Raw genomic sequence first — 20648 nt, 5'->3', positions numbered from 1 at the left:
ATAGAATATGAGAGATGTAATAGCATTTTTCCCCCAGAACAAATAGTTTTAAAAATACAGCCTTAGTTTAGTTTCCATTTTCATTTATTTTGTTACGAGAGATAAAACCAGGAGTAGATATTGCACAGCCAACATTTAAATGGAGCTAGAAGAAATCTCTTTAGCGTCATCGCTAACATACACAGGGTCTGCCTTTTGGATAGTTAGATCAGAATTGGTGTTGTCAGAATCTTCAAGCTAAACAATCCGGAAGCTTCCTGGAGAGAAAAATGATTCTGCTTTGCTTTTGATCACAGAGAAAAGTGGAAGCGCGAGCCCTCAGAAGATGAACAGGAGCCAGGCAGCGGTGCAGAGAGTGAGCCAGAGCAGAACACAGGGAGAGCCCGGAGGCCTGTCCCCAGAAGGTGCAGTGTTTGCTCGGACATCTCCGCCCCTGGTGGAGCGCCATCTGTGTTAGATTGAGAGGGCGCCGTGCTAGAAAGAGCCTTCAACGAGGGACACTGTGCGGTGCCTCTGGGTTTCCAGTGTCTTGCTGTTCACTTCTTGCCAGCCCGCATCGTTGGCCAGTGATTGCATGGCGGGGCGTTTACATGATATGTAGCTCAGAGTGACTCTTACTGTTTCTTACTCCATGGTGGATTAGTTATGTGGGAAGAGTGTGTCTTCTCTTTAAAAAAAGCTCCTTATGGCCCAGACGGACTGGCTCATTGGTTGAGTGTTGACCACGAGGTCACGGTTCCATTCCCAATCAAGGCACGTGCCTGGGTTTTGTGCTCGATCCCCAGTAGGGGGCATGCAGGAGGCAGCCCATCAATGACCCTTTCTTACCATTGATTTTTTTTTTATTGCTCTTCTCTTCTCCCTCCCTTTCTCTCTAAAACCAATAAAAACATTTTATAATAAGGTACCCCTTATTTTTAAAAAATGGTGCAGCCACTTTATTTTTATGTATTTATTTATTTTAAATCCCCACCCGAGGATATTTTTCCATTGATTTTAGAGAGAGTGGGAGAGAGAGGGAAAGACAGAGAGAAATACGACGTGAGAGAAACACATTGATTGGTTGCCTCCTGCACGAGCCCCGACCAGGGCCAGGGCCGGGGCCAGGGAGGTTTGGCTTGCACGTGGTTCTGAGCCCCTGATTATGCATCTGGTGGGCAGAAATAATGACCTGTGTCCCGTGGAAATCTGGAAGTCTGGTCTGTGTGGGTGCAAAAGCGCCCCTTTACCGTTTGTGCCCTTGACCGCAATCAAACCTGGGACCCTTTAGTCCGCAGGCCGATGCGTTATCCACTGAGCCAAACTGGCTAGGGCTAAAAACATTTTTTTAAAAAGTTTAAAAGCCTCCTTTTTGAGGGAACTAATTCTTCAGTTTCAAACACTGACTGGTTGAAAGCATTCTTCACTGTTTATTACCTTGTTCATATAATCTGTGTAACATCAAACAGAGAATCTAATGGCCGGAAAAGGATGTAGACCAACTGGCAGGAAAGTGGTACTTTTTGATCAAATGGACGAAAACATGTGATACTGGTGTGGGTGAAGGAGGGCGGGAGGCAGAGAGGCCCCAGGAAAATGCACGACCTTGCACTATGGTGTAGGATGCGGTTGGCAAGCGCAGTGGTCGGCAAACTCACTAGTCCACAGAGCCAAATATCAGCAGTACAACGATTGACATTTCTTTTGAGAGCCAAATTTTTTAAATTTAAACTTCTTCGAATGCCACTTCTTCAAAATAGACTCGCCCAGGCCGTGGTATTTTGTGGAAAAGCCACACTCAAGGGGCCAAAGAGCCGCATGTGGCTCTCGAGCCGCGGTTTGCCGACCACTGGGCAAGCGATTGCCTTGGGGCCAGATCCCACTCCCCACCTCGTTTTGTATGGCCCGCCAGCTCAGTGCAGCTTTATAGATGAACATTGGTAGTTTGACAATAGGCAACACTAAGTGTGAATTCCAGTTAAGTGATATGTTATCCCTTAAAGAAAAAAATACGCTGTTCTTCGTTAGTAGATATGTATCACAAAAAATATACTCAGTGATTATTACTTTATTTTCAATTTTGTCACTCAAACATACATGACAGTTTATTTTCTCTCGCTATGTAGTGGCCTCAGTTTTGTCTCTTGTCTGGGAAAACCAAAAATCTTCATCCCCTCTGGCTGTTTGCCTACCCTTGGCTTAGGACACTGCACTTGTCCCCCACCCCCACCCCCGCAGCGGAATTCAGCTGAGATGGTCTCCTTTCATCTGAGTTAAGCTCTGAAGATTGGGATGGCACTCCAGTTCCGTCTTCAAGATTTTATCCATCATTTATTGAATCCTGGGTCTTGAATCCTCTGTGTAGCATTGGTCCTGGTAGGCCGGAGAGAAAGAGATAGATGTGATTGCGAGCTTTCATCCTCCATCTTCTCCTTTCACCTTTTTACCACCGATAGAGGGGTATTTTGGGCATTTCCTTGTGTGAGCTCCCGGATTATGGCGCTCAGTCCTGGCCTTGGGTGGGAATCAGCAGAGGGCATGACCTCAGTCTGTTCCATTGGTCTGTGAAGGTCAGTCTCCCAGGTGGTCTTCCAGTACATTCTGTGCACATATAAGAAAAGTAAATGTGTAGTTACTCCTTATCCTTTTGCCATTTATACAGATTATACATTCCATGCATCTTTATATTTTTCTTTCATGATCTTGGCAATCTTTCTATATCAGTACGTGGGAATCCCCTCGACCCCCCTTTTTAAATGGCTTCATAATATCTTATTTATTGAACTAGTTCCCAGTTGATGGACACTTAGAGTGTTTCTAATCTTTTGTTATTGCAAATTATACTCTGGTGAATACCTTAATATGCCTGGATCGGTGTCTCTCTGTAAGATCAATTCCCGAAGTAAAATTGTGATATTAGTAAGTTTAGGAGATATTTCCAAATTGCCCACCAAAGAGATGCCACCAGCAACATGCTGAGTGTGTGTATTTTTATGTCCGGTGATTCCCAAGGGTCAACGGCAGACCATGGCCTCAGAACCCACTGTGTCTCCCGTAAATGCTTGCGGACTATTAGCATTGGCCTCACGTCCATGTGGAAAACGCAGATTTCCAGTGAATTAGAATCTCGGAGAAAAGGGGACCCGGGAACATACATTTCTAATCTTCCCCTGGTTAATCCTACGTATGTCCCCCTGCCCTGGGAAGAAGAATTACACAGATCTGAAGTAGACACCAATGACAGAGTAAAACTGCCATTTTTTTTATCTTCTCATTCCAGAACAGTGCCCAAACCTCGTGTTAAAAAGCAACCCAAAGCTCAGCGTGGAAAGAAAAAAAAGCAAGAGTCTTCTGACGACGATGATGAAGACGATGAAACTCCTAAAAGGCAGACTCGTCGCCGAGCGGCTAAAAACGTGAGGTAGGTCGTGAGGGTGAGGGCGATAGATTGATTGGCTTGCACGTGGTTCTGAGCCCCCGATTCTGCATCTGGTGGGCAGAAATAATGACCCGTGTCCCGTGGAAATCTGGAAATCTGGTCTGTGTGGCGTTGGCCAACGGGAATGTGGAAAAAGTAGCAATAGCTCCTTTCAGGCCTTCATTCCTATCAAGACAGCTGCCTCAAGTTCACGTCCTGTCGAGGTAGCGTGGTGATGTTATCTTCACTTCAGAACATCCCTTTTTAGGAGCGATGTTGGGGGGTGTGCTAATGCGTCACTTACTCAGCATTGTGCCTCCGCAGCTACAAAGAGGATGACGACTTTGAGACCGACTCCGACGACCTCATTGAGATGTCCGGCGAAGGCGTTGATGACCAGCAGGACAGTAGTGAGACCATTGAGAAGGTCCTAGACTCCCGGCTGGGGAAGAAAGGAGGTATGAGCCTTTGGCAAGCAAATTCCTTCTTGGATCTGCCCAGTCAGACCCCAATTTTACATATTTCAACTCTGAAACGATGCATTGGCAGTCCTGCCCATATTTGTCGTGAAATAGGGAATTTTTTTCTGACCCCCATCTTCATTATGTCAGAGCTGATTTTGAGATTTTAAAATGAAGCTAATAAAGATGGGTTACTGTCTTAAAAAACAGTGATGTAGCAGAGGTTCTTGCTCATTAACATTTTTTTAAAAAATTTATTTATTGATTTTCAGAGAAGGAGAGAGAGAGAGAGAGAGAGAGACATCCATTGATTCTTATTTTTAATTGATTTTTTACAGAGAGGAAGAGAAAGGGATAGAGAGTTAGAAACATCGATGAGAGAGAAACATCGATCAGCTGCCTCCTGCACACCCCCTACTGGGGATGTGCCCGCAACCAAGGTACATGCCCTTGACCGGAATCGAACCTGGGACCCTTGAGTCCGCAGGCCGACGCTCTATCCACTGAGCCAAACCGGTTTCGGCGTTGCTCATTAACATTTAGCTAACATGCCTTTCATTGTGTCTGAGTCTCCTTGTGAACAGTATGAAACTGATTAAATGCATATTTGGATGATGATGAAGATTATTTTATATTCAAATTTACATAGAACTCACTTTCTTTAAAATAATCTTGCTATAAAGGAAATATCAAGGTAACATCTAATGCATTTTTTTCTGTGTTCTTTTTTCCTCCAACCTCATTTGAGGTTATGAGTTAACAGTTAACTTTGGGTAGATGGTAATTGGTGGAGATACATTTAGTTTTTTACCTTATCCATCATATTCCTGGATGGATGGATTTGTTTTCTTAGTAGGGACCAGAATAAAAGGCTGTTGCTGTTTCATTTTTATTGTTTTGGACACAAGGATTTCTTTGATTTCACTGGCAAGTTTTGGAATACATTTTAAAGTATAAAAATTGAGTTTGCATTCTGAAAATATTTTAAATTATTGATCTCACTTATCCTCTATTGTTTTCAAATTTCTGCTTTCAAGTCCAAGGATTTTGGTACTTCATCTGAAAACAGACTCTTTAGACAGTTGAGTGCTTGGGAAACTTTTCAGTGTCTGGTTTCATGTACTTTATCTAAAATTTGTTAAAACGGAATCCTTTTGTAGCCACGGGAGCGTCTACTACTGTGTATGCGGTTGAAGCTAACGGAGACCCAAGCGGTGACTTTGACCCGGAGAGGGATGACGGCGAAGTCCAGTACCTCATCAAGTGGAAGGGTTGGTCTTACATCCACAGCACGTGGGAGAGCGAGGAGTCCTTGCAGCAACAGAAAGTGAAGGGCCTGAAAAAACTCGAGAACTTCAAGAAGAAAGAGGATGAAATCAAGCAATGGTACGTTTTCCATCCTGGGTTAAAGAAATACATTTGCAGCCCGAGGGACAGGAAGGTGCAGTATACCTGGACATCATACCTGTCCGTGTAATGTGGTCATGTTATTTTGTGTTAGGAACAGGGGCAGATGAGTCCTATCTTTTTTTTTTTTTTAATTTTTAAGAAAACATTTTTATTGATTTCAGAGAGGAAGGAAGAGGGGGGAGAGAGAGAGAGAAACATCAGTGATGAGAGAGAATCATTGATCGGCTGCCTCCTGCATGCCCCCTACAGGGGATCGAGCCCATAATCTGGGCATGTGCACTGACCAGGAATCTAACCAATAACCTCCGGGTTCATAGGTCGACAACTCTGAGCCACACCGGCTGGGCCAGATGAGTTATAATTTCTGTTTTACTACAATGCAAAATAGGCTACTTCACTAAATCACTTATTTTTCCTTTGAGTCAAAAACAATAATATGTGTCGTTCAGATAGAAGTGGCTTATATGTTTAAAATTTAAAATTCTCAGAAGTATGATGAGAGCTAACTTTAGGTGGCTGCTGTTGTCCTTTTAATGAGCTTCGGTGCTAAGAATAACTCGTTTTCAGAAAAGCCACATTTAATCACTCCTAAAGCCCATTATATGTTAAAAAAGGCATGTCATCTTTTAAATCTGGAAGATAGTTTTATTCTCTCGGTCTGTTTAGATATATTATCCCATGAAATTACATGAATTTGTCACAAAATAGTTATGTTTAGGTTTCTTTGTAAATCGGCCACACACAGGCATCCACGGTGTTGTGTTTTCTAAAAGTGTGTGTGTTTTGTAACGTCTCCGGCCTGCTTGCTAGATACTAAAGGGGCAGATGGAAGTGACGATAGCGTCCGTCCCTCCCTCGGACTTTGCTTTGATGGATGTCTGTGGATGCCCCAGAATTAACGAGCGTGTCCTTTTTCTGTCCGTCGTCTGTCCAGGCTGGGGAAAGTTTCTCCTGAAGATGTGGAATACTTCAACTGCCAACAAGAACTGGCCTCAGAGCTGAACAAACAGTATCAGATAGTAGAAAGAGTGATAGGTAAGAACATGGAAACTTACTTTATTTATTTACGTATGTATGCATGTATGCATGCATGTATGTGTGTATTTTTCTAGTGCTTATTATAGTGATAACTTCTCTCTCTTACCATCCGTTGTTTAGCTATGAAGACAAGCAAGTCTACACTGGGTCAGACCGATTTTCCAGGTAAGCAAGAGATCCTGTTGGTTAATGTGCAGCATTTATAAGCAGTGGCTGTTTTGCAGTGTTCACAGTTTTGCCACATGATACGTCATTGGTTATAAGTAACACAGAATGTCAGTCCCCTCCTGTAAGGGACAGTGGCTTAACCTGTACGTTTTTACACGTGAAACAGCTCACAGTCGGAAGCCGGCACCTTCGAATGAACCCGAATATCTATGCAAATGGATGGGCCTGCCCTACTCAGAGTGCAGCTGGGAAGACGAAGCCCTGATCGGAAAGAAATTCCAGGGCTGCATCGACAGCTTCCACAGCCGGAACAACTCCAAAACCATCCCGACGAGAGAGTGCAAGGTGTGCTGCTGGCCGCTTTGGTGTTTTCGGGGGAAGATGTATTGACACAGAGGACGGGTCACGTAGCTATTGGGAAGATAAACTGTTCCCAAAATAAGGGACACTTTCCATTTTGGAAATGAAAGAAGATGAATTAACCTTCACATCAAAGAAAAATAATTAAGAGGAGAAGGATGAGTTGAAGAAGGCTTTGCTGACTTCTTTACTCTTATAATTTATAGAGTCTTATCATTTATCGAATCTTATAATTTATATATCTAATTAGAGATATTGTAGAGAATACTTGAAATAAGTTTTATTGATTTTAGAGAGAAAAGAAGGGAGAGGGGGAAAGAGAGAGAAACATTGATGGGCTGCCTCCTGCACGCCCCCCACTGGGTAGCGAGTCTGCAACATGGGTATCTGCCCTTGACCAGGACTCGAACCACTGACCTTTGGGTGCCTGGGACAACACTCAACCAACTGAGCCACACAGGCCAGGGTGAAATAATGTGAACACTTTAAAGAGGAGTGATGGAAAGGGGAACATCTCTCAATTTTAAGTTAGATACTAAGCATATCAGCTTTTCTATTGGCTAATTGGTTGTACACGACCTTTCCCTTCGTTGGAGTTCATTCTGAAGTGGTGTCCTTGGCTCTTTAGTAATAAAAGTGCAGGTAAGACCTGGGCTCCGTCTCCGAGAGGTTGACATTCAGGCTTACGGCACCTGGGAGCCAAGTGGTTTTGGGAATATGGACCGCAATGAAAGGAGTTGTGGTGGGTTGCTGATTCAGATGTGAAGTTTGAATTTTTATGCTTTGGCGCTGAACACGTAACTCATGGCTAGTAGCATTTTAGCACAGGAGCAGGAAGAAAGTTTTTTTTGACCCGGGGCTTGGTTCCTTTTCTTTTTCAGGCCCTGAAGCAGAGACCACGATTTGTGGCCTTAAAGAAACAGCCGGCATATTTAGGAGGGGAGAATCTGGAGCTCCGGGACTATCAGCTAGAAGGTCTCAACTGGCTCGCTCATTCCTGGTGCAAGTAGGTAGACAGAGATGTCCGAACTTTGCTTCACTGTGTTTTTGGCTTCTTTATCGCTAGAGGCAGAGAATCCCTTCTTTGTACTGTGCATAGTAGAAATTTTAAAATTCTGTGATGGAGAGAAGTCTGCCGGTTTCATCGGAAGTCAAGAGTACAGTCAGCCTCTCAAATCCACGCAGTCAACCAATATTGGATTGAAGATATTCTGGGGGAAGGAGTTTGGTGAAAATTAACCCCGTTTCCTCCCAGTAGGGTGGAAAGACAAGAGAAATATGAGGGAAATTGCTCAGGAATACTCTGTATCTGAACAGTATGTTAAATAGGTGTATCCCAGGTTTATAGAGGTATGGCCGCCTCATTCTCCCTTCCTCAAGTATATTCTGCTTTGTTCTTTTGTGTACCTTTCCCCCTAAATTAAAATTTTAAACTCTTCTTGGTGAATCAAGTGTAATACTTTTCTTTGTTTAATCCTCACCCAAAGGAAGATATACTTAATTTTTAAAATGGATTTTAGAGAGAGAGAAGAAGGCGGTGGGGAGAGAAACATTGATGTGATAGAGAACCATCCTGTTGAAATCCACCCATCTGCTACAGCAGCGTTTCTCAAAGTGTGGTCCCAGGAATACACCTGCATCAGAATGTGCAGCAGTGCTTGTTACAGTGCAGATTCCTGAGCCCTTTCCCAGATACTGATTCAGGTGTAGAGTGGGATTCAGAAATTGCCCTATAGCCAGTTTGGCTCAGTGGTTAGAGCATCGGCCTATGGACTGAAGGGTCCCGGGTTCAGTTGTGGTCAAGGGCACATGCCCAGGTTGCAGGCTCGATCCCCAGTGGGGGGCATGCAGGAGGCAGCCTATCAGTGATTCTTGCTCATCATTGATGTTTCATCTCTCCCTCTCCCTTCCTCTCTGAAATCAATGAAATATATTTAAAATAAAAAAAACAAAAAAAAAAACCCACAACACCAAAAAAAAAAAGTCTATAGCTTATACCTGCTGTAGACGGTAGTGTCTTTAAAACAAGCTGTATGCACAGCAGCATGCAGGTCTGGCGCGTACGTAGTGTGGATAGCGCTGAACAACCTGGTGGCGTGCAGTGGCCTGGGTGGGTAATTCGAGCAAAGGCGCCTGGCTCTCAGGCTCCAGGTTCTCCAGTGGGGCTGGCCAGTCTGCCCCTGTTTCCTGTGTTGGAAGCCAAGTCCATGTGCTTGTGTACACCTGCTTTCTCTGTGACAAGGGATAGATGTACAAAACCATATGCAAGGTCAAGAATGTAGTCTGACGAGGCCAGTGATGGCGAACCTCTGACACGCGTGTCAGTGCCATTTCTGATGACACGCGGCCGCTGAGGCGGCTGCATGCCGAGGATGAGACATTTATGTTATTTAAACTATAAATATCGCGAAATAATGTTTTTTCCTCAAAGGGACACACTACCCGAGTTATGCTCAGTTTTTTGGCGAAGTTTGAAACACCGAGCTCAAAAGGTTGCCCATCACTGGACTAGGCTCTTGTAGTAATCCAAGTCCTTTTTTTTTTTTTTTAAATCCTCACCTGAGGATATTTTTCCATTGATTTTTAGAGAGAGTGGAAGGGAGGGGGAGAGACAGACAGAGAGAGAGAGAACATTGATGTGAGACACACACATCGATTGGTTGCCTCCTGCACGCTCCCTGACCAGGGCCAGGGATTGAGCCTGCAACTGAGCTACATGCCCTTGACCGGGAATGGAACCCAGGACCCTTCAGTCCTCAGGTCAATGCCCTATCCACTGAGCCAAACCGGCTAGGCCTAATCCAAGTCTTGATCATGCTTAGATCACTTGTTACTCTTTTGTAGCTTCCACTTTCTTATGTAGGAGATTTAATTGCAGGTGAGAGGAAATACAGTTGAGATTCACACTGAAGGGTTTTACTTGGTGACATCATAGGGCATTGTAATCCTTGATCTTTGTGGTTTTTTTTGTGTGAACTAATGATGTTTTTTTTTCTTCCTGCAGAAGCAACAGTGTTATCCTTGCTGATGAAATGGGCCTAGGAAAGACCATCCAGACCATATCATTCCTCTCCTACCTGTTCCACCAACACCAGCTGTATGGCCCCTTTCTTATAGTCGTCCCTTTATCCACCCTCACCTCATGGCAGAGGGAGTTTGAAATCTGGGCACCAGAGATTAACGTAGTGGTTTACATAGGTGACCTGATGAGCAGAAATACGGTGTGTAAACAAAAGAATTGGGGTAGAATCTGTATTATAAATGTATTTTGGGAATTGACCTAAAGCCATTAATAGTTTTTGGTAAAGTCATGATTCTGTGCTGTGGCCCTGATATTGGGGGATATATGTATCGCAAAAATGCAACCCAGATACTCTGTAAAACATGCGTATATTTAAGGAAAGTACATGAAGGGGGGGAATCTCTTAGTTGGATTGCAGTATTAATTACGTTTTTCTTCTCTCTGTGTTCTGGACTTGTAAGACCACCTTATTTTTGAAGGATTATAGGGAGTTAATACCTTGTGGAACGTTAATATCATTTTAGCTATTTGAGCAGAGAGATATTACTGAACATGATCGCGTTCTTAAGAGTGTCTTTCCCAATCTTTTAACATGGTGAGGTTGCAACTGTCCTTGAAAAAAATTTTAAAATTAAAAAAAAAAAAAAAGGAATTGAAATTGCATGACTTACAAGAAAGGAATAAGGGGAAAGGACAATGGGCCAGTCCAAGTCAGCAGAAGTGAGCTTTGCCAGATTTAAAGCATCAGAAACTTAAGTCTTTCCTTGGTAGTAACTGTTTTTACAAGCACCTGGTAGGTGTCATGCCCTGTGCTGGGTGCTCTGTGTATACAGCCTGTGATCCTCATGATAGCCTCCACAGTACACCACATTCTTTCCAACCGATGAAGGGGGTGACTCAGAGAGGTGAACACTTGCCCCCCCGCCCCCCCCATGCCAGCTAGAATGTGGGGTTGGGACCGATGTGTCTGGGCCCATACCGTTGCTCTTTCACCCCTGTATGGTAACTGTTTCTGGGGGATTGCTTATAATAAGAGCAAGCCATCAGGAATCCACAACCCTTTGAGAAAGGTTGCATATTGTGCTAATTGCAATTTATTTTTATTATATATTGTCATTGTGTAACAGAAACTCTGGCAGATTTCATTGTCCTAATTATGAGTTTCTAAGTATACAGTCGTTTTTAGCTTTGTTAATTTATATTTTTAAGCGTCACAAAAGAAAAAACAACTTCCGAGACTATGCACAATGGCTTTAAGCACTGCACTGCATGGTGAAGGAAATATATATTTTATTGATTTTTTTACAGAGAGGAAGGTAGAGGGATAGAGAGTTAGAAACATTGATGAGAGAGAAACATCGATCAGCTGCCTCCTGCACAGCTCCTACTGGGGATGTGCCCACAACCAAGGTACATGCCCTTGACCGGAATCGAACCTGGGACCCTTCAGTCCGCAGGCCGACGCTCTATCCACTGAGCCACACCGGTTAGGGCATCCTCTGGGAAGTTTTCTTAGTGGTCTTCAGTACTCCTTTAGCTTTGTTGTCTTTCTTCCCACTGGTGGGAGTCACCTGCATGTACTCCTTGCCCTGTTGTCATGACAACCAACTGCAGAAGCTCTGTCATGGGCATTGTGCTGCCTGGGCATCCAGTCACACCTCATTGTGAATGTGTTAGCTTCTGTGTTTCTTCACATGGACGTTCTTTTCATTTTCATTCAGGTTAAATTACATTTTCACAGTAAGCCTCCCTTTTTCTTGGGGCCCACATCTGTCTCCTCCGTGATTCATGACATTTCTGACCTCCCTAGTGGTTGGAGTTTGCTTGACTTGCTAATAAAAGTAGTGCCCTGTCCAAGAAAATAATCAGATTATATTTCCTTAGGAGAATTCTCATTTTGGGGCTTAAATTGCTGATGAAATGCATTTTTTTGGTCAGTTGTGTTGGGGCTGCAGGGGCGAAGGGAAATGACAATTGATTTGAATTCTGACAGTCAAGTTTTGGCTGCTCAGTGATGGATCTTTTAATTCTATCTCTTAACTGCTTTATACTTCTGTTGATTAGGTCATTTTAGAATGTATAAGGTATTTATTAAATTCTACAAGTTTTTTTATTGGGCGTGTTTCGGTTGCATCTGTCATAAGATTGGCTGGTAAAAGTAGAAATTGTATCTGAATTACCCTTTTCTTTTATAGATACGGGAATATGAATGGATTCATTCTCAGACCAAAAGGCTCAAATTCAATGCACTTATAACAACATACGAGATCCTCTTAAAAGATAAGGTGTGTAATTGGTAACTAAAAGGCTAAATTTTGTAGCGCGACTTGTCCAGATGGTGGGGTGTGCACTTCCCACTTGCCATGTTATTTTCCTCTCTCTTTTTTTTTAAAAAAGCAAACAAATGAACAGACAAATCCACAATGAATATTAAGGTTATTAAAAAACAACAAAAACAAACAAACGCACAGTTGAAGGGACCTTAGGTCACCTACCCTAGTCCAATGGAATTAAACAGGACAAAGGGGTATTGAGGCCCGTAGCTCCCCTGAGATTCTAGGCAATCCCGGGAAACTGGGCCTGGGTGCCATCCTCATGGCGCCGGCATTTCTCCAGAACAGCTGATGCGGGGGGTCTCTAAGGGGGACAGAAAATGGAGGCTCTTTAAATTACCTTCTTTCTACAGTTTAGTAGGAAATGCAGGTGGCAGGTGATCCCATTGGTGACTAAAGAAATACGTTCAGTTTGGTGGCTCTTAATGGTTCTGTGCTTGAGGGTTGGGCTGGAGAACAGGGAGAGAAGAACCTCAATGAAAGAGAGCAGAATCCCCTGTTTTTTGTTTTTCTTTTGCCCAGCATGCCAATTTTTGTGTTCTTGCTTCTGGGCATGCAGCAATACCTGGCCTGAGAGAGCCCCTATAGGTTTTAGAAGGAGAAAGTGCTCTTTTGAAAAGAGATCAGTCTGGCAACCAGCAGAATAAACAGAAGAGTCCTCGTATACCCTAAGCCTGAAGAATCGGTGTTTCCGTGTATACCTTCATGATGGTATTTTGTACAAAGATAATGAACACTTGAAAGTACTTTTGGGTTTCCTTCTGACCTGGTGGCTCGTTCTGTTTTGTTTTTGCTTTAGACTGTGCTGGGCAGTATTAACTGGGCCTTCCTGGGAGTGGATGAAGCCCACCGGTTGAAGAATGATGACTCTTTATTGTATAAAACTCTGATTGATTTCAAGTCCAACCATAGGCTCCTGATTACGGGGACCCCTCTTCAGAATTCCCTCAAAGAGCTCTGGTCCTTGCTGCACTTTATTATGCCGGAGAAGTAAGCTCCTTCCTGTGTATTTCAAAACACGCTAGAATGTCTGAAATGCCAATGCTTTCTCACTCTTTTTAGGAGACAGACCTTAGGGAACACGGATGGCATGTTTTGGGGGAAGCAAAGCATTAACTGAGGCAGGAACAGACGTATTAAGATGTTCCATCATCCGTGAGCGAAGGCATAGAAACAGCCTGTTGAGGAGAAAGCACATTGATTACCAAACATTTGAATCAGTTACTTGCTTTGGGGAAGTGATTAGTAGATAGGAAACATCAGACCCTCCTCACTGTTGTTACCAAGTAATCAATAAAATCGAAATGGCGTCTACAAGGTACACAACCTGTCTAATACTAAACATACCTTAAGTCCAAAGCTTTGCTAACAGAAGCATCACCGTTAAGCCTTCTTCAGGTCTTTAACTTACTAAAAAATTTGTGGGATGTCTCTTTTAAAGAAGATTTTTATGGGAGAGATGGTGTGCACGTTTTATCAAAGTTAAATTTATCCGGAGGTGTTTGGTGATACTTAACATGAAATCTAAACTCGGCCTGATTTGAAGAACCCTCTCAGTACCTGGACTTTACCCTGACTCATTGCGCACCACTTTCTCCATCACTCATTCTCCTCCAGCCATTCCAGCCATCTGCTTATTGCTTTAACGTGCCATGCCATTGCCAGTCCTTTGGTCTGGGACAGTGGTCGGCAAACTCATTAGTCAGCAGAGCCAAATACCAACAGGACAACGATTGGAATTTCTTTTGAGAGCCAGATTTTTTAAACTTAAACTTCTTCTAACGCCACTTCTTCAAAATAGACTCGCCCAGGCCGTGGTATTTTGTGGAAGAGCCACACTCAAGGGGCCAAAGAGCCGCATGTGGCTCGCGAGCTGCAGTTTGCCGACCACGGGTCTGGGGTGTTTTTCCTCCTCATCTTCCATGATATTCTTGCCTCCGTTTATGTGACCACTTCTTTTTAGAGGTCATCTCAGACCACCTGACCTAGTAGAGTAGCCTTTAGACATGCTTAGCATCCCTACCCGGTTTTGTTTTCTACACGGCACCTCTTTTCCCCCTCTTTATTTTGTCATTCATCACATGTCATTCAAATTCAGAGAAGATGTGAGTGTCTGCTCCGTGTCTGTCATAAACTGATCAAGGCTTTTCTGGACAGCCTAACGTCCAACATAGGAAATTGTCCCTTCCCCCATTTGTTGTTAGCTTTGAAAACTTCTTGAGATACACTGTACATACCATGAAGTGTACCATTGTAAATAAACAATTATTTTTTAGTTAAATTTGTAGAGTTGTGCAACTATCACGATAATCTAGTTTTAGAATATTTTTTTCATCGAGAAAAGTTCCCTCTCGCTTGTTCACACAAACTCTCTGCTTCACTAATCAGCTTTCATCTCTAGTGATTTACCTTTTCTAGAAATTCCATTTGAATGGAAGCTTAACACGGTCCTTCTATTTTTGGCTCCTTTCGCTTGGCATAATAGTTTTGAGATTCACCTTTGTCCTGGTTTATCAGGAGCTATTCTCTTATTATGCATTGTCCCAATCTGTGGCTTGTCTCTTCATTTTCTTAATGTCGTCTTTGGAAGAGCAAGCGTTTTTAAATTTGATGAAGTATAATTTATCGTTTTTAAAGGGATTGTCATAAAATGTGACATTTGCCTAACCCAAGATTACAGAGACTTGCTTTTTTATTTCTTCTAGAATTTCTTACATTTAGGCCTGTTTCATTTTGAGTTACTTTTTGTTTATAGTGTGAGGGCCCAAGTTCATTTATTTTTGCAGAGGGATTTTTGGAAATTGTTCTGGTGCCATTTGTTGAAAAGATGATCCTTTCTTCATTATATTGTCCTGGTACAATTGCTGAAAATCAGTTGAAGCCATAAATATAATGGTCTGTTTCTGGGTACTCAGTTCTGTTCCATTGGTACATATTTCTGTCCTTATGCCGATACACACTGCATTAATTACTAGCTTTATACCACTTGGTAAAATGGGGAAAATATAAATTCCAACTTTGTTCTTTTCCAGAATTAATTTGGCTATTCTAGATTGTTTGTACTTCCATATCTGTTGGAGGATCAGCTTATTAATTTTTGAAAAGAAAAAAAAAGCTGAAATATTGACAGGCGTTGTGTTGAATTTATTTATCAATTTAGGGAGAATTGTTATCTAAACAATATTGAGCCTTCTAAGCCATAGTCATGGCAAGTTTTCTCCATTCATTTAGACCTGTAATTTTTCTGTGCAGTGTTTAGTAGTTTCAGTGTGTAAGTCTTTATACTTTTGTTACATTTATTCCTCATCTTTTAATTTTGAGTGGAATTGTTTTGGTGTTTTTAATCTAATTTCCAGAGTGTACCAGAGAATTGAATTTTGTAGAGTGATCTCATAGCCTGTGATCTTGTAAAGATTATTCCCACTATTTTGTTGTTGTTGCTGACTTCTCCGTACTCTAGTACAGGGTCTCATCTTCTCCAAGTAAAGGTAGCTAGTTAGTTATACTTCCTTTCCTCGGTGTGCATGGCTGTCTTTTTTTAAAAAAATATATATTTCACTGATTTTTTACAGAGAGGAAGGGAGAGGAATAGAGTTAGAAACATCGATGAGAGAGAAACAGCCATCAGCTGCCTCCTGCACACTCCTACTGGGGATGTGCCCGCAACAAAGGTACATGCCCTTGACCGGAATCGAACCTTTGTCCTACAGAATTTTTGTAGCTCCCCTTTATCAAACTGAGGAAGTTTTCTTCTCGTTATAGTTTTCGGGAGTTCTTGCAATGGATGAGCGTTGGATTTTGTCACATGCTATTTTTCTGTGTATGTTGAGATGACCATGTGGTTTTTGTCCTTTATTCTGTCAGTATGTGGTATATTTCGTTAGTTATGTTTTAGATGTTAAGCCAACCTTTCATTCCTGGGGTTAATCTGTCTCGATCCAGGCAGAACAGTTTTGGGTGGCAAGTGCTTAAATTCCTTAATGAAATTTATGTGCCCAAGTTTCCCTAATATTAAATTTACATCGTTTGTATTGTTCTTGTTAGAGGGCTGTAGTCTTGTTTATTGTTATAACCATTAACTTTTTAACGTAGGGACAGTGACGATTACTGACGGAAATTACATAACTTTTACCTTTGAGCAGTGACAGCTCTAATACTGCCACTAATTATTTTACCTATGGACTTACTTTCCCAAGAAATTGCAGCTTATTAAAAGAATTAAGATTACGTTTTCTGCATATTTCACACAATAACTGACTGTGTTTGTGTGTATACTGATTGCATGATACACGAAAATTTTGTGAACTCTGAATGCTGTCTCAGAGTTGGAAACCTTTATGCAGTGTAGACTGATGAACTAATCCATTGGTTTTCCTCTCTTACATTCAAGAGCTAATAAATACTATAAAGTTTATCTGTCCTTGTAGGGAAGACTCCCCCCCCCCCCCATTTTATTTTAAAAGAAATTTTTGTTGCAAAAATGCTGTTTTTCTTTCTGTGTAACCAAGTGACACTGGGCTGTTCCATCCCCAGGTTTGAGTTCTGGGAAGATTTCGAGGAGGACCATGGGAAAGGGCGTGAGAACGGCTACCAGAGCCTCCATAAGGTTCTGGAGCCTTTCCTCCTGCGGAGGGTCAAAAAGGACGTGGAGAAGTCCCTTCCCGCCAAAGTGGAGCAGATCCTCCGGGTGGAGATGTCGGCCCTTCAGAAACAGTATTACAAGTACGTGACCCGCTGGTCGGGCCGAGTGGGAGTGAGGTCAGAGCCCTGAAGCCAGGAGACGGGCCGTAGACAAATCCAGTTTCTCTCAGTTGAGGCCCCAGCACAGATTTCAGTAGCAGTTTGTTGATGGTCAGAGGAACATTTATTATCTTTGCTTTTTAAAAAATACATTTGTATTGATTTCAGAGAGGAAGGCGGGGGGGGGGGGGGAGGATAGAAATATCAATGATGAGAATCATGGATCTGCTGCCTCCTGCATGCCCCACACTTGGGGATCGAGCCCAGAACCCTGGCATGTGCTCTGACTGGGAATTGAACTTCGATAGTTAACGACTCATGGCCAACCTTAGTTCAGCCAGATCTTTTGTATCCCCATTCCCACCCATGTATCATTTGAAGCATATCCCAGGTACATATCATACATGTTTCTACATGTCTAAAAGCAAAAATAAAACTCCAAGATAAAGTTTAAAAAATCACCTCAAGCTCATAGGTACAGAGAACACATTGTGTGTGGGGTGGGCAAAATGGACAAAGGGTTCAAAAGGTACAGACTTTCAGTTATAAAATAAGTACGTCCTGGGGATGTAGCATACAGCATGGTGACTGAGTTAATAAGAGAGGCTATTGAAAGGGGAAAATTGTAACTATATGGTGACGGGTGTTAACTAGACTTACTGTGATCATTTCACAATATACACAATACTGAGTCATAATGGATACCCTTGAAACTAATATCTTATATGTCAGTTATACCGCAATTAAAAAGAGTTAAGCATAACATCAATACTGTTATGCCTCACAAATTAATAATTCCTTAATATTTTTATAATGTCCAGTGAGTGTTTTACATTTTCTTGGTTGTAATAAATATGTGTGCGCACACTCACACATACACACACACACACACACACTCTCTCTCTCTCTCTCTCTCTCTCTCTCTCTCTCTCTCACATTTTGCTATTTTGCATTGGGATTTAAGTAAGCTCCATACATTGTGACTGGTTGGCATGTCCCTTAAGTTTATTTTAATCCATTTCCTCCCCCCCCCTCCCCCCGTCCTTGTAAATTCTTTGAGTGAAGAAATTGAATCTGTCGTATAGATTTTCCTCACAGCCTGGATGTTTGCTGATCCCAGCTCTGTGGCATCATTTAATATTCTACACTGGACACTTTGTTTCCTGTGCATTCACAGATGAGAGTAGAGGGTTCGTCAGACTCACATTCAATGTCAGTATTTCAGAGACGACCCCAGCTCTTGGTTTGAATCCGTTAACAACACTATCGTCTATGATTTGCAGGTGGATCCTGACCAGGAATTACAAGGCTCTCGCCAAAGGCACGAGAGGCAGTACATCTGGCTTCCTGAATATCGTGATGGAACTGAAAAAGTGCTGCAACCACTGCTACCTGATTAAGCCGCCTGAGGAAAACGAAAGGGAGAATGGACAGGAGATCCTTCTGGTGCGTGCTTGCCGTGTTCGCCATGACTTTCTCAGGGACAGTTGAGTTTCTGTAGGTGCTATCGAAAGAAGCTTTAAGCCCGAGCCAGTTTGGCTCAGTGGATAGAGCGTTGGTCCGCAGACTGAAGGGTCCCAGGTTCGATTCCGATCAGGAGCACCTACCTTGGTTGCGGGCACATCCCCACCCTGGTCGCGGTGCGTGCGGGAGGCAACCCATCGATGTGTCTCTCTCACATTGATGTTTCTCTCCCTCTCTCCCTCCCTTCCACTCTCTCTCAAAATCGATGGAAAAATATCCTCGGGCCGAAACCAGTTTGGCTCAGTGGATAGAGCGTCAGCCTGCAGACTGCGAGGTCCCGGGTTCGATTCTGGTCAAGGGCACGTGCCCAGTGGGGGGTGTGCAGGAGGCAGCTGATGGATGTTTCTCTCTCATCGATGTTTCTAGCTCTCTATCTCTGTCCCTTCCTCTCTGTAAAAAATCAATAAAATATATTTTTTAAAAAAAGGAAAAATATCCTCAGTGAGAATTAACAACAACAACAAAAGCTAGGAAAAACGTGAAAGTATTGTTACCGATAACAGATAAAGAGCCTTTCAGGAATTGCTTGTCAGCCAGGTGGCAGGAGGCTTCAGACAGCTTAACTGTGATTTTAAGCATTTGAACTCGTGGAGATGGAGGGCAGATTGGAGTGTCTTGAACATGGGGATGTCTTCTCCATTTCCAGTCCCTGATCAGGAGCAGCGGGAAGCTGATCCTGTTAGATAAGCTGCTGACCAGACTGCGGGAAAGGGGGAACCGGGTCCTCATCTTCTCCCAGATGGTGCGGATGCTGGACATCCTGGCGGAGTACCTGACCATCAAGCACTACCCTTTCCAGGTAAGGGCGCTCAGTGATTGGACGCTCTGCTCCCCGCCTCCCCTCACTTCCTCTGGGTTCTGTGCTTTGTTTGCTAAATTACCCTGAAGTAGAAAACGGGGGTTTTCTTGCTCGGAAACAAGCTGAGATTAACGTTCCAGGGCAGCCTTAATTTTGACTTCCATCCTTCAGGCCAGTGGTCGGCAAACTGCGGCTCGCGAGCCACATGCAGCTCGTGAGCCGCGGTTTGCCGCTCTGTTGACTGATGAGTTTGCCGACCACTGACCTAGACTCTCGATTCCAATAATTACAGGCTGTTGTTGTTCCTTGTGATTAAGCCCCTATCCCAGTGGTCGGCAAACTCACTAGTCAACAGAGCGGCAAACCGAGGCTCGAGAGCCGCAGTTTGCCGACCAAGGCTTCAGGCTAACCCTCTAATGAAGATGGTCAGGTGAGGTCATTCTTTTCTGGGGACCGAGGGGTGGGGATCAGAGAAAGGAAGACTGGGCAAGAGAAAAGTCTCTTGTTTTATCTCAAGCGGTGATTGTGAGGGAAGAAATACGAAAATGATTTAAAAGAGTGAAGTGCTTTAATTAACAGGTAATTAACCTTCGCTTTTTATTTTACGTATACGGCTTCTCTGTGCTGACATCTTTTGATGTAGAACTGACATACACGCTAACAAAAGCAGTGCCCTGGCTAGGAAATGCTTGAATACCCAATTTGGCTGCTTGAACTTTGCTCTGAGTGTACAGTGCAATTTTTGGAAAAGCTGGGCCATGTGATCAGCTTAATTTTTAACATTATCGATGTTGTGGCAAAGTGTTTCCCAAACAAAATGATGAAAATAATTTTGTGGCTTGTGTAGCACTTAATAACTGGGCAGTTTGCCCTGGCCAGTTTTGCTCAGTGGTTGGAGCATTAGCCCAAGGACTGAGGGGGTCCTACGTTCAATTCCGGTCAAGGGCGCCTACCTCAGTTGCAGGCTCGATCCCCGGCCCACGTGCGGGAGTCAGCCAATCGGTGTGCCTCTCTCACATTGATGTTTCTCTCTCTGTCTCTCCCCCTCCCTTCCACTCTTAAGAAATCAATCTAAAAAAAAAATCATCAGATGAAGATTAACCAAAAAAGAAAGGAGGGAAAAATAACGGGGCGACTTTAGTTATATTAGCCAAGAAGCATCATTTTTCGGCAGGAGCTGGTTATGAGGTGACCAGGGGTAGTCTTTCCTCGTCTCTTCAGTGCCCACGGATGTGGAAGCAGACAAAGCCTCGAAGCCCAGCTTGGGTTGCCTCTTCCTTATGGGTCCTGGCAGCCATTCTGATCCTGGGATAAACCCAGAGAGCCCTTTGATTCGCAACCTGCTGACCTTGAGTTTGTAACCGGAGAGCTTGGGCCAAGTGGAGTGGGCCGCTTA

At 43.3% G+C, this 20648-nt stretch overlaps 1 protein-coding gene across 1 annotated transcript in view; it reads left to right on the top strand.

Moving 5' to 3' along the window:
* CHD2 (chromodomain helicase DNA binding protein 2) overlaps positions 1-20648 on the top strand; it is an 86842-nt gene that overhangs the window by 28249 nt on the left and 37945 nt on the right. Inside the window, exons 6-19 of the mRNA XM_008156467.3 lie at positions 297-404; positions 3260-3400; positions 3722-3855; positions 5019-5244; positions 6203-6303; positions 6427-6471; positions 6641-6819; positions 7716-7840; positions 9839-10055; positions 12052-12141; positions 12989-13179; positions 16723-16911; positions 18213-18375; positions 19100-19252. Coding sequence (XP_008154689.2) covers positions 297-404; positions 3260-3400; positions 3722-3855; positions 5019-5244; positions 6203-6303; positions 6427-6471; positions 6641-6819; positions 7716-7840; positions 9839-10055; positions 12052-12141; positions 12989-13179; positions 16723-16911; positions 18213-18375; positions 19100-19252 — 2062 coding nt within the window. The remainder of the gene's footprint in view (positions 1-296; positions 405-3259; positions 3401-3721; positions 3856-5018; positions 5245-6202; positions 6304-6426; positions 6472-6640; positions 6820-7715; positions 7841-9838; positions 10056-12051; positions 12142-12988; positions 13180-16722; positions 16912-18212; positions 18376-19099; positions 19253-20648) is intronic.

The sequence above is a fragment of the Eptesicus fuscus genome, chromosome 25 (genome assembly GCF_027574615.1).
Source record: "Eptesicus fuscus isolate TK198812 chromosome 25, DD_ASM_mEF_20220401, whole genome shotgun sequence".
NCBI classification, from domain to species: Eukaryota; Metazoa; Chordata; class Mammalia; order Chiroptera; family Vespertilionidae; genus Eptesicus; species Eptesicus fuscus.
The sequence above is the reverse complement of the archived record's forward strand: the minus strand, read 5'-3'. Positions and strand labels throughout refer to the sequence as shown.